At 36.2% G+C, this 14,825-nt stretch overlaps 1 protein-coding gene across 3 annotated transcripts in view; it reads left to right on the top strand.

The window, feature by feature from the left end:
- The window catches only part of cnk (connector enhancer of ksr), a 108,344-nt gene that overhangs the window by 76,710 nt on the left and 16,809 nt on the right, over nt 1-14,825 (top strand). The window contains exons 14-15 of one of the 3 annotated variants that reach the window (XM_083111874.1): nt 4,457-5,828; nt 11,105-11,257. In XM_083111874.1, coding sequence (XP_082968000.1) covers nt 4,457-5,828; nt 11,105-11,251 — 1,519 coding nt within the window. In that variant the 3' untranslated portion in view covers nt 11,252-11,257. Of the gene's footprint in view, nt 1-4,456; nt 5,829-10,600; nt 11,258-14,825 lie in introns of all 3 variants that reach the window. The other 2 variants (XM_083111866.1, XM_083111857.1) reach the window with 2 other exon arrangements.

Raw genomic sequence — 14,825 nt, 5'->3', positions numbered from 1 at the left:
CAGGATGGCTCTCACAGGAAATTCTGGGAATTCTGCATGAATTATTGCCTCTGGGAATTATGCGTGAATTCTGCTTGAATTTTTCTCCGTAGATGTAAAAAATTGCAGCTTTTTTTAATTCAAATCCCATTCAGTGTATACATATTTATAAATGCCCTGAGGCATGTTTTTCACAGTTCAGATTTTATTTTTATCGAGAAGGAAAAGGAAGCTACGTGGAAAATAAAACAGAATTCTCTCAGTTCGTTTAGTTTACTTTGTTAGTGTCTCTTTCAGAACAATCTATCTGACAGATGGAAGATTATTGCAAGATAAGATATCTTGTAGTTGATTAGTTACATTTGAGTTTGAAAATTACTGTACAATTAACAATTTTTCGTAGATTAGTATATGCCGTAAAATTTGTGACTTGTGTTTGTACATGTTTTTCGAGTCTTGAGTATATGAAATGCTAAATGTAAACTTTGCACCTTAAATTAAATATTTTAAATATACAAAATACCATTTTATTGAATTGAATTAGAATTTTTGGATAAATTTGAATCACGCAGACCCTTTATATTGTTAATATATCTGTGTGTGTATATGTGGTGAGAGGCGATAATACGTAAGGTTGAAGCAGAGAAAACATCTGCTTGTATGCTTAAATTTTTGGAAAGTTTGATGTGAAAACCGGGAATTATACGTGAATTTTATCATGGTTGTAGAGTGGCCACCCTGATATATTTTAACACAAGAAATGTATATTCTTGTTGTGATGCAGCAATCACAGATCAGAATTATCTGTATGTCCGCATGATTCCTTTGCATTCTTGAATGTACACTGTTTATGTTCACCTTCCTGAATTTACCAAGTGTGACATGTTTCTCTGATCTGTATTAACACACAGCAGAAAGAACGGAGGACACAGGTACATTTGGCCAACGTGTGTTATGCCACCGTGAAGTACACATCTCGTGCTATTGCCATGCTTCGTGCATATTTTTAACTATTGTGTCAAGGGTTACTAGTTTTACCCCAGGTGACCAACTGTGAATTTTCATTTTGCCTTGCAAATTGTATTAATTGATTATAACCGAGCTTTATCTCATTTTATTGTTCATTGCAAGTGTAGCCTCTGGGTGTATTTTGCTTGTTTGTGTTTACTTGTGATGTAGGTTTGTCATGTATTGTATGCTTCAGCCAATCATGAGAGGCTACATCTAAAGTAGCTTTAATGTGTGAAATGTTTAAAATGTCTTATGAAATTGTTTAGTTATTGATCCAGTATACCTTTGAACATGTTCTAATCTGTTTCTACAATTTTGACGAAGCTAAGAAATCGTATATGAGTCTTTCGTAATCTACTTAATGTAGATTGATGCAAGGATAAATAGTTCACTTTGTAACCAATAGCGATTACCATCCAACTAGTGAACTGTTTTCTTGTGTACCATACAAAAGTAGAAACATCTCAAGTGCATGAGTATGTGCACGAATTTATACATGGCTTCATAAACGTCAGCAGGGAGGGGCAAGCATAATAATTACACTGATAAACAATGAAATACTCCTTTAAATAAAACTAAGTGATCTTTATGTATTCAGATGTGCTGATAACGAATATCGCATCCGTTTTCCTGTATCACCTAAAGTTTTTGCAGAACACCCACATTTTATAGTTTTATGGTTTCAGTTCTCCGCACCCTGCTCCGCATCCGGCTTAACGTTTGGTTCCTAGCAAATGGATAAGAACTTTTCAGCGACCTTGTGTGTTTATGACTGGCACTTAATATTTAGTGGAGGAAACATCTGGCAGTAGAGAAATTTCCTGTTTCTCTGTTAAAATTTGTTCTTTTGTGGGTTAGTCTAGTATTAACTTCCTTTCCGATAATTTTGCGAGTAGCCTATTTTATGTTTGTGTATGTTCGTGAAATTGTGAATGTAATATTGTGTATAGTGAAGTGAAGTGTAAGTTGTATTTTAACAAAACGATAAGAGCATTCATAATTGTTTTTTTTTTTAAAGAAATATATTATAAGTCAATTAATGAGTTTGCCATGTCATGCAAATGTGTGAATAACCCGAACTTGTTTTTTTATGTTTGCGGGGAATTTACTCCGAAGTCACAGAGAAATACGATCACTCCTATAGTGAAAAAAGCATATGAGTTGTATTTTGGAAGTAAAGTAGATGAGGGAGAAAGCTGGGTACCAGGTAAAATTTGTTGTAATTGTTCGCGAACTTTACATGGTTGGCTTAATGGCACTCACAAATCAATGCCCTTTGGAAACTCTGTAATAGGACAGAACAGAAAGATCATACTACGGATTGTTACTTCTGTTTAACAAACATAGTGGGATATAGTTCTAAATCAAAACATTCTACATTTTATCCTGATGTTCCTTCAGCCAAGAAACCTACGAGTCATGATTTTATACCAATTCCTAAGCCTCCTAAAGAATGGACAGTGGATGAAACAGAACCAAGCAGTGCATCTCCAGATGACGAACCTGGACCCTCATATGCAAACATCGATCCAAATTTTCCTGATCCAAATATACCTCACTTTATTTCCCAATCCGAACTAAATGGTCTAGTCAGAGACCTCAACCTTTCTAAAGTTCAAGCGGAATTATTAGGTTCTCGTCTCAGAGGGTGGAATTTATTACAAGATGGTGTTAAGGTGTCATATCAGAAACGCCAACAATCACGGACACATTTTTTTTTTCTGTTAGTAATGAGTTAACTTACTGCAATGATGTAGAAGGCCTTCCGCAAGAACTTGGAAGGAGTCACAACCCAAACGAGTGGAGACTATATTTAGATTCATCTAAGAATAGTTTAAATGTGAATATATACCCATCAGTACCCCTTGCCTATTCTTCCACCATGAAGGAAACATACAAAAGTATGGATACAATATTAAAAGTGATAAATTATAAAAAATATGGTTGGCAGATAAGCGAAGACCTCAAAATGATTGGTATACTGTTAGGCATGCAATCTGGGTTTACAAAATTTTGTTGCTTTCTTTGCGAATGGGACAGCCGGGCAGAAGATAAACATTACAACATTGTGGATTGGCCCATACGAAAAAACTTAAGTCCTGGAGAGAAGAGTGTTAGGAATCACCCTCTACTTGAGAAAGTCAAGATTTTGTTACCACCGTTGCATATAAAGTTAGGGTTGATGAAAAATTTTGTTAAGGCTTTGGATAAACATGGTGAGGGTTTTGGGTACTTGAGAAAAACATTTCCTAAACTCAGTGATAGTAAGTTAAAAGAAGACATATTTATTGGGCCGCAAATCCGTAAGATCATTCATGATGACAACTTTGTGGAATTGCTAACAGAAAAAGAGAAATGCGCATGGTTAGCTTTCAGACAAGTATGCTGTAATTTTCTTGGAAATGTGAAAGCTGACAACTACATGGAACTTGTTGAAGTGTTATCAGCGCATGGGGTGCAATATGTCCTTGAAAATTCACTTTTTAATATTCGCATTTGGACTTTTTCCCCCTTAACTTGGGCACGGTTAGTGACGAATGCGGCGAGAGATTTCAGCAGGATATTTCTGTCATGGAGAAACGATATGCAGGAAAATCGGTACAGAACATGTTAGCAGACTACTGTTGGAACCTCAAGGAAGAGGTTTCTGGTGGCAGTTACAAACGGCAGAGTTCAAGAAAGAAATTTTGAAAATGCGAGTAAAAATGTGTTTTTTTCCAGTTTTTTTGCATGAAATTTCTTCACTGAACAGTCAAAATCGGTCCGATACATATATTTTAATTTTTTTATATTTCATAGTTATTCACTTCAATATTTAAATCTTATTTCATGAGCAAACAAACAAAAATAATTTCAAATTTCGATGTATTATTACAAAGGGAATAAAATTTTTATTAAAAACAAAAAATGAAAATCCAGGGAAAACCATAGGTGATACAGCATTTCTACTTTCAGATTTGGATTCAGCGGGGTCGAATTATAAATAATCACCTATTTTCATTCAAAGGAGCAAAAAAAAGTTTGAATTTGTTCATCAGTGTTATTTTCCAGGGAGAAAACATATTCCCCCACCCCCATAATAATGCTGCCTCCACAAAAAAAACATGTATTCAGATTGAAGCTATCATGTTCCTGCAACATTCTTCCAATAATTAACATAAATTACTGTGAATGAAATGCAATATATATGTGTAATATATAAGTTTATGGTAAAATTCATTTTCCAGGGGTGGGGACATGCTCCCCTCCCCCTTCCGGATGCCCATGCATGGCTTGATAAAAGTCAACAACTTCTTGTATTTGCATGTCGTGCGTTTGTGCATGTTGCATGTTGTAGAGTTCTGCCTGCATTTCTTTTAAGTTATTTACTTTATTATTATTGTTTTATTTTTACTGTACTATTATTATTATTTTATCTTTTATGTGTGCTTTCTGTATATATGTGTGCCCTTTCTTTTGTTTGCAGCTATGATGTTCAGAAGAAATTTAGCTCCCTGAAGAAGCTTCGGAGTTCCAAGAAGCCAGAGAACACGCGCGACGAGGGAGCTAGTCTTGATAGGAAATATTTAAGGTTTCTAAGCGGGAATAAGAATAATATGCCAGTACCAACAGCTCAGTATCGCAGTTATCGTCGAGTTGATCCTTGCGTTCGATTGCCAGGGCACAAAGTCATACCTCCAGAATGTATGCCTGATAGGGAAACACTTTATGGTTCCACTAAAAATTTTGACGGTGGAAATGATAGGATATTACCTAATCCATCTCAAAGTTTCGAACAGTCTGATTACAGAGCAGATAGAAGTCAGAATGTGCCTAAAGTTAAGGAAAGAAATCGGAAGATACCGCAACGTGCTTTGCTGGCTTCCAAGAACATAGTAGAGTGTGGAGATGAAAAAAGTAAGTTAAGAAATGTATATGCTAGTGCTACAAATTCACCTGATCCCTCCGATCATGACTATAGTGACTTTTTGTACGGTGAGAAGATGAAATCTTTAAGTACATCACGCCTTACCATGCACAGGCGTGGTAGCTTAGACAGTGGCTGCAGTGATCCACCCAGTAGACGCGGTAGCTCAAGTGGTCTTCCGTCGCCAACAAACATACAACTTACAAAACGGAACAACACATCATCAAATATTTCGAGTATCACAATGGTAACAACACGACGCACTGCTGCTGCACCATCGTGGTCGGAATACAGAGGGGGATCGCCCGAGAAATTCTGGATCAACTCGTTGCGTAGAGGCGAGGAAAAGGAGAAGAAACAAGGACAGAAGAGTAGCATCGCTGAAGGATGTATACGATTAAAAAATGCAGCACTGTACCAGCCACCGCTGCAGAACAAGTCGAAAGATGAGTCTCGAATGAGATTGGCATTCGAAATGCATTTGGATCAATCGCAGCAAGTTTCACCCGAAAGCAAAAGTGAGAATTGCGGCAAGAGCAAATTTCGTTTGTTTTCGCCGAGGTTGACCAGAAAACTTGGCATGTCAAAAAGTTCGGATTCAGTGCCTTCGAAAAATAAGAAGAGCGATCTTCTCGATGATAAAATTGCGGAACCACCAAAATCACCAAAAACATTGTTGGGTTCACCAAGACTCCATCGTGCTCTGTTCCGAGACAAAAAGAAGGATAGCAGGAAACTTTCACTGGGTTCCCTTAGGGATGAACTAGAAGATCAGAATACACTTGGAGTCGATAGGTATGACACTGCTTCCATAACTTCACAGTCCTCTGCTTCACTGGCATCTGAGAGATGTACAAGACCACCTGGATCACTGAATGTTCCTCCCAGCCACAGTGACAGTAGTCCAGATTCTGTGAGAATGCAGTTGAAGGTAAGCATCACTTTCTTTTTTCAGTGAAAATTACAGAATTGGGTAACTTTCAAGGTGTACAAGATATTGCATATAATTTTCATAAAAAGATATAAACAAGATGGCTATACACCAGAAAATTCTTGAAGAAATTCGTATTATACAGAATTTTTTTCTAGAAAAATATTATACCGTACCATGAGTTCCAGTGGCACAGGAACATTTTTCATTTGAGGGTGCGGGTACAAAGTTTAATCTCCATATATAGGTTAATTTCGTATGGCTATTTTCAAGGCAGTTTGTAACAGGTTTTAAAAACATGTACAATTCAGGAGCTCTGGTCTTCATTCCATCATTTTGTACTCATTTTCAACAGGTTTTACTCCCTAATAATGTTTTCCAAGAGAACACATCAACTGAGTTAATTAGTACGAAAATGTAGAATAATAGGTTCACAGTGGTTTTGATTCTTTAGGATATGGAGATAATGTAAACAAAAATAATATTTTGCATTTGGCTGTTAAAAATTAGATTCTGTCAAATTATTTGATTCGGATCAAAGAATTTAGGGCAAAGCCAGTGTGGTGTAAGGAAAGGATGAATTTTTTGAAAAATAACTGATACACAGACCATACCATACCATTCAATGGAAAGAAAATCTCATTTTATGAGGACGTTCCCAACAGCAAGCTATTGTTGAATGCTTCAGAGTAGTCTGTTTGCAGACCTCTTGCACCAGTGTAATTGTATGTTCAAAGCTTCTATTTATATAAATTCATTCTTGCCTTTTATTATTATTATTATTATTATTATTATTATTATTGCAATCACGATGGCAAGAAGAAAAATGTGTATGTGATGAAAATCACTCACGTTCAGTATGTATGCAATTACACAGATGTGCATTTGTTGTGTGTAAACTATGTACAAAACATAATGGTACAGGTTCTCTCTTCGGTTATCAGGCAATTAATTTCAGAGAGCTTTGTTTGATAGAATTGGTTGAATTATGTTATTTTATATCGCTTTTCTGCCACTTTTGGCTAATTGTGAAGATGATGAGGAGTGATGATTGATGAGGGGACACACAAAGAACACCCATGCCAAACCTGGGAGTCGAACATAGATGGAAAAAGAAAAGTTAAAGAATAATATGTTAGGCCAAAATATGTCAAAAGAACATTGGCTCGCTCATTCCATGCCAAATCAACCTATAATAATTATTTTTCAAACTTAAGAGTTCAGATTTTTAAGATTTTTTGATTATACATTGCACCTATCAAGAGGACAAAAACTGCCAAATTTCAGATTTTTTCCGCTCTTAGTTTTTGAGTTATTGACTTTCAAATAAGCAAAAAAATTCCAAAATTTCATGCCATTTTGAAATCTTTAAACAGCTGTAGATCAAAAACTATTTGACGTAGAGAGCTCAAATTAATGTCATTTTCTTCTTTTAATGAGCTTTAATTTGAAATGCAACATCAGTGTGGTATTTGAATTTTGTAATTTCTAAAAAAACTTGAAAGGAAGTTTTTTTGAAAATCTCAAAAACACCATTTTTAATTTTTTTTGGAAAATATATAATTTGAAGACATCAATTGACTATTTGTGTGCAACATTTCATAATGGGATGGAAATGGGTTCCTATGGAAATTAAATTTCTGTATTGTAATGTGTGTGAAATTTGCTAAATTTGTTGACTTCCATGTTATAACCACAACTATATGCTGAGTGGTTGATGCTGAAGTCTTCATATTAGTCTATTTTATAATTTTTGGACTACAAAAAATATTAAAATACCTAAATTTATCACTTTTAATATCAGGTAAGCAAATTGAAAAATGTATGAGGGCAAGTCATTAAATTACGGGAATGTTATTCTAAATTTCATGGAGATTTATGCATAACGAAAATTTGTGTTTCGGCACTCAAAAAGGTTCCTTAGCAACACACTATAAAATTGTCATGACGATTGAGTAGTATGCACTTGCACAGTAGCTCGTACTTGCACTTGCACCGTACAATAGCAACGAAGTGTTATTCGTTTTTTGCAGCCAGAAGGAGTGAAACCTTCTGAAATCCATAGGCTTGCGCACGGAAAGGGCAAGAGGGGGCAGTTGTCCCCTCTAATACTCTTGCTTAGGAATTTAGTGCAGAGGAATCTTATCACCATTATTAAACGATATTATGCTCTTTACATAATTAATTATTTTGAAGCTGACAAAAGTTGAAAGAAGCTGTAGATTAGGGTCAAAATGTGAGGGAGCAAGCACCTCACTAATGGCCATGACTGTTGGAAATGAGAACAAATTATGTGCAGTTGTTCTGAATCTGCTGTATGAAACCATGTCCATGTCTATGTTCATCTGTAAATTAGGGGGAATAAAGGAGGGGACAAAGAACATTGGTGTCATGGAAGTTTGTATTCTTCTAATACAGTGGTTTTCAGTGCTTCCGGACACACACTATATACACTCCTTTTCCATACCCATCAATACAATAAAACAGTGAGATGAAATGAGGCTTTTCTTTCCCAAATAAAATTTCATCAAGGCTTCCTTCCCCCCTAATAGAGGGCCTGCGCACGCCTGTGCTGAAATCTACAGCAAAATGAAGGTTCAGTATGAAGACTTATTGTTTAAGTCAGGGGATTGTGTACTAAATTAACGGACTCACTGGTCGATCTGCTGTTTCACTGTTTCCGTTGCAATGTAAACTGGCCTCCCAGTCCGGTGTTCATCACTGACGTCTTTAAATCTTTCCACCCACTCAGACACACTCCCCTGAATAAACAATTGTCTCCATACTGAACCTTCATTCTCCTGTAGATTTCAGAAAGTTTCACTCCCTCTGACTGCAAAAAACGAATAACACTTTGTTGCTATTCTACGGTGCAAGTCAACAGTGGAGTCAACTGCGCAGCCACATACTACTCGATCGTCATGACAACTTTATGGAGTGTTGCTAAGGAACCTTTTTGAGTGCCAAAACACAAATTTTCATTATGCATAAATCTCCATGAAGTTTAGAATAAGATTCCTGTTATTTAATGACTTGCCCGCGTACATTTTTCAATTTGCTTACCTGATATTAAAAGTGTTAACTTTAGGTATTTTCATATTATGTGTAGTCCAAAAATTATTAATATATAATATTAATATATAATATATAATAGACTAATATGAAGACTTCAACACCAACCACTCAGCATATAGTTGTGGTTATAACATGGAAGTCAACCAATTTAGCAAATTTCGCACACATTACAATACGAAAATTTAATTTCCATAGGAACCCATGTCCATCCCATTATGAAATGTTGCACACAAATAGTCAATTGGTGTCTTCAAATCATATATTTTTTTTTCAAAAAAATAAAAAATGGTGTTTTTGAGATTTTCAAAAAACTTCTTTTCAATTTTTTTTAGAAATTACAAAATTCAAATACCACACTGATGTTGCATTTGAAATTAAAGCTCATTAAAAGAAGAAGAGAATGACACCAATTTGAGCTCTCTAGGTCAAATAGTTTTTGATCTACAGCTGTTTAAAGATTTTTGCTTTTTTGAAAGTCAATAACTCAAAGAGCAGAAAAAATCTGAAATTTGGCAGTTTTCATCAACTTTGCTGGTACTACCACTGTACCAAAAATTATCAATTTCTGAGATGTCAAGGTTCAGACCCCGGTTGATTTGGCATAGAATGATCCTATTCTGATTCCGAGTGTTTTCATTGACCATAAGAAATACATAGTGTCCCTTCAAGAGGTTATTGTGCCACTAGAATGTGACTCATGTAGCGGCTGGAAGCATGCTGCTTGCCAGTGGAATCAAATATACATATCCCCTCCACTCAAGTGCATAGTGCATTTGGTAGCTTTTCAAGCTGAGGTTTTGTGAAGTTTCTCCAGTAAGCACACAGCAGAACAACACAATAGCATTAACTCTGATTGTCAATACATCTAAGTTTGAAGTCATTGTTGACCAACAGCATGTTATCGAGAACAGATCCTTCGAAACATGGTATCTCTCCGTGAGCCTGCCTGGTTGTCATGCGAAGTATTCGCTTCTGTGTAGTTTGCTAATGTGATAATGTGGTAAACCGATAAGTGTTGAGCATTAAGTATTCATAAGTGTTATTAGTGTTGTAATGCCACAAGATAAGTACATGTTAGAACAAAGAATTTTTACGTATGTGTGAAAATAAACTTGTGCAGAGGAGTGAGGAGGCTATTTTAAAGGGAGTTCCATGTTGTTCCTACTCCACACAGAAATACTGTGTGTTGTCATGTTAATAAATTCAGGAAAATAGAATATATTTTCAATAAGTAGCCACAAATACATTACTGTGTGCTTACTGAGGAGAAACTTGATGAAACATCAGCTTGGAATGCTGCTAAATATGTAATCCAGCTGATTGTTCTAGCAGCACAATAACCTCTTTAAGGCAAAGTAGAGGTCTATCACATTTGTTTCTGTTATTTAAGTAGCCTTTATCTGGGTAAATAAGAGAACAAGAGCAGCTTGGAACTGCCACATAAGGTGAATACATAATCTACAATGTATTGGAGGCTTTAATCGTATGTGAGTGCAGTTCAACAGAATTGAAATTAATGTACACGTTATGTGGAAAATTCTTGAAAGCATTCAGCTGCTTGCAGAAATTATGTGGCTGATAACATGTTACTAATAATTCTCTTCCATTTTTAATTTCTGTTTTTATTCCAGCCACAAAATAGTATTCATGTCTTTGAGTGTTTGTGTTGTACATTGTGTATCCTTATTAAATTCCAGCCAACAATGGGAGTTTCAATGATCGGCAAGCAGAGGCGGCTTCCACCACCACCATTTTCATACAGCCCTCCAGGGAGTCCATTGTATCGATCCCCAGCTTCTCCCAGAAGTCCTCTGTTGCTTCACTCTCCCACAACCTTAGCTGTCGACAACATTTACACACCCAACCCTACTAATCCTGCAGCACCGGCAAATAGTGAATTCACATTTTCTGTCGACGAAGGGATTCCAGCCCCTACCGGCAACCCACCACCTGATTACCCTGGGTTGGAGTATCCCCCTATCTTTGAACCAGGCACCTACTCACTTCCAGAAGCATGCGCTTTAAGAGCTCGACGTCGAGTTAGCGGTATTCCCAACTCGTCCTCATCGTCATCCGGTAATTCCATCACCAGTCCCAGTAGTGGTAGCTCCTGTAACCAAAATCCTTACATGGTCACGCCAAGCATGAATACCTCGTATCAGTCCTCTGGTACTAACAGCATGTCATTCTTCCACAAGCAGAGCAGTGCATGGTCTAGTAATGCATGGGATAGATCACCTCACCAGCCCAGTTTGGCTTCCTCTCAGCCTGACCCAAACCAAAGTCCTGAAGGTTCATCGCGAACGTACCAGACGGCTTCAACACAGACTGACACCAGTGAGAGCTAATAGTAGGTAAGTGAGAGAGGTTTTTTACTGAAATATTGATCAGCACATATACGTACACATACTGTGATGCTTTTGCCTTGATTTAGAATACCAGTTCTTGACCAAGCATTCCACCCTCAATGAACTTGTTGCTTTGTGGGATGGAAGGTACTTCCTGGAATCAGGTTTAAACCAGAAATGCATAGATTTAGAAGGAAATTCTTCTCTCTCTTTTGAGGGGGAGATAAGTGAATATTATTAACAATATATTGACTATTTCATGGTAACAAGTTGAGTATGTACTGTTAGATTCATAGTGTTCTGATATGTTGTCACTGATTACACTGATGATACTTGAAGACATGAAACAATATTTGCTTCATGAACAAATATGGAAATTTACTGTGATAAGCTTACTTTTCATTTTTCCGCTTAAATTTTTCTCACGGAAAAATGAAAAATAAGCTTATCAGAGTAAATTACCTATCTCCGCGTAACCGCCAAACAGAAATCTTTAGATACAAATATGGAAATATTTGTGTATTAACTATGGAGGATAAAAATCATTTTACATCTTACACAAATATATTCATCCATATGGCTTAACCTTGTGATTACCATGTCAAAACTGTAGGCATCTTTACAGGGGTGTATGTGTTAAAATTGATGAGGACATACTGAACCACTGCTTGGCAGGGTCTTTTGATTACTTCAAGTTCAGGTTGAACCAAAAATAGCTGCATGGTGGTTGTTTTCAGTTAGTTTTTTTTATTATTATTTTGCCATGCGAACCTACATTTATGCAGACAACACATCGCCAGCAGCATCCAAACGAGTTACACCCATGCTGAAATATTTTCATCATCTCTCTGAAGAAGCATACTTAGAACATGATGAAAAAATTCCAATTTCACAACAATATATTCATTTGGCAATTGAGTATGGTACAACCAAATCTAATTGCATGTGTATGAAGGAGAGATGTCAAAATTTTACTTCCTTAAATCAGACATCAACCCTCTAGGACAGACACTTCTACGATACTAATCTTTCATTGAAATTCAAGTATATCATACCTCCATATGTATACAAAGAAAAATAAGACAGAAATGAAATATCAAGAGTTGCTTCAGAGCAGTGGCGTAGCGCAGTTCTCTGCCCCCCCCCCCTGCAAGTAAATTATTGGAGCCCCCCTTAGTTAAAAAAAAATATCGAGATGATGCCAGAGTGTGACGGATGCACAATAGTTAGCTAGCTAAATTAACCTTTACCGCAAATACCCTGCCTTCCAATTCTTTTGTTGTTGACTTAGGCTATTTAGTGTAGTAGTTTCTCGAAATTAAATGATGATTGTCTGAATCTCGGATAACTAACTGGAAGAAGAAATTAGAAATATTTTCTATCACTTCTACGCAGTGGCCCAGCCAGGATTCTTTTTTGGAGGAGAGGGAGGCTTCATGTAGCAAAATATTTTCTTACAGATGGGTCAATCCATATGAAATCATACCAGCTGGTTGCTTGACCATTTTTAAAAAAGTTTATTTTTTGAGTGGTGTGAGCCTCATATATTGACAGTTCAGAACCACTCTTATTTTATTTTTACTATCACCGATTTGAAGATGGCAGGCATTTTTTTATCATGGCGCACGTCATTTTCTCCATTCGTAAGCATCAGCGGCAACTTTTTTTTCTCAGCTCTGGTAAGTCCTACGACAATGAGACAAAATCTGTGATGTTAAGCACATTATAGGCTACAATTATATTTCTGTGTGATTTTCTAAATATTATTCCTTCATAATAAATTTTAAGGTTAAAATTGTGTATTTTAATCGCTCAAAATGACATTTTCGGACATTTTTTTGGGGGGGAAGGCAGTTTGTTTGATACTTGGATTTTTTTGTGCAAGTACCTGTGTACCAATAGAGTACGTCAAAATTATTTGAAGCTTGAGACTTTAATATTTTTTTTTCTACAGGGTCATAAACATGTACTTTTTGTTAAAAAAAATCCAAGTTCAGGGTTAAATATCTCTGATGGGCAGTTGTTTAAAAATCTGAAATTTGTACACAATACAGTACTTCAGGATAAGTAACTTCAGTAAAAATTTTGAGTTTGAGATTTAATTGGTTTAGGAGATACAAAACTCGTGAAAAATTCAACATTTTGCATTAAATATGGCATGCCTAATTTAATTTCTTATTAACATTTTGTGTTGAAATTCTGCAAACTGTAATTTGGAATGTCAATGAACAACATTACAATCCTGAAATGGCTCTGCAATAAAGTATATATACGAGGGCATGCTGAAAAGTAACGCTTCCTATGTTTTTTATTTTCTTTGTTACCTTGTAAACGCATTTTGGATTTTGAGCAACCATACATTGCACTTATAAGACTTTCCAGCTTCTCCATTGCAGGTTTCAAACTTCTATCGCCAGGGGGTGCTGAACTATTGCGAGGAAAATGGCAGCATGTAACCATGCAATGTTGGTGAAGCGCCTGAAGTAGCGTGCAGTGATCGAGTTTCTAAACGCAGAAAATGTGCTACAAATTGACATTCATCTGAGACTGAGGGAATATTATGGGGATGAATGTGTTAGACATCAGTACTGCGCGATCTTGAGTTTATCATGCTCTTAAAGAAAACCTCAGCTGAAAAAATCTCAGCTATGTGAGAGAATGGAGTGAAAGGCCACGAATTGCAACTGATGGAGGTCATCGGATTCGTGTTCAGCTGTGGGTTTTCTTTAAGAGCATGATAAACTCAAGATCGCGCAGTACTGATGTCTAACACATTCATCCCCATAATATTCCCTCAGTCTCAGATGAATGTCAATTTGTAGCACATTTTCTGCGTTTAGAAACTCGATCACTGCACGCTACTTCAGGCGCTTCACCAACATTGCATGGTTACATGCTGCCATTTTCCTCGCAATAGTTCAGCACCCCCTGGCGATAGAAGTTTGAAACCTGCAATGGAGAAGCTGGAAAGTCTTATAAGTGCAATGTATGGTTGCTCAAAATCCAAAATGCATTTACAAGGTAACAAAGAAAATAAAAAAAACATAGGAAGCGTTACTTTTCAGCATGCCCTCGTATATATACTTTATTGCAGAGCCATTTCAGGATTGTAATGTTGTTCATTGACATTCCAAATTACAGTTTGCAGAATTTCAACACAAAATGTTAATAAGAAATGAAATTAGGCCTGCCATATTTAATGCAAAATGTTGAATTTTTCACGAGTTTTGTATCTCCTAAACCAATTAAATCTCAATCTCAAAATTTTTACTGAAGTTACTTATCCTGAAGTACTGTATTGTGTACAAATTTCAGATTTTTAAACAACTGCCCACCAGAGATATTTAACCCTGAACTTGGATTTTTTTTAACAAAAAGTACATGTTTATGACCCTGTAGAAAAAAAAATATTAAAGTCTCAAGCTTCAAATAATTTTGACGTACTCTATTGGTACACAGGTACTTGCACAAAAAAATCCAAGTATCAAACAAACTGCCTTCCCCCCCAAAAAAATGTCCGAAAATGTCATTTTGAGCGATTAAAATACACAATTTTAACCTTAAAATTTATTAT

The sequence above is a fragment of the Lepisma saccharinum genome, chromosome 1 (genome assembly GCF_977018435.1).
Source record: "Lepisma saccharinum chromosome 1, izLepSacc3.1, whole genome shotgun sequence".
Lineage (NCBI taxonomy): Eukaryota > Metazoa > Arthropoda > Insecta > Zygentoma > Lepismatidae > Lepisma > Lepisma saccharinum.
The sequence above is the reverse complement of the archived record's forward strand: the minus strand, read 5'-3'. Positions and strand labels throughout refer to the sequence as shown.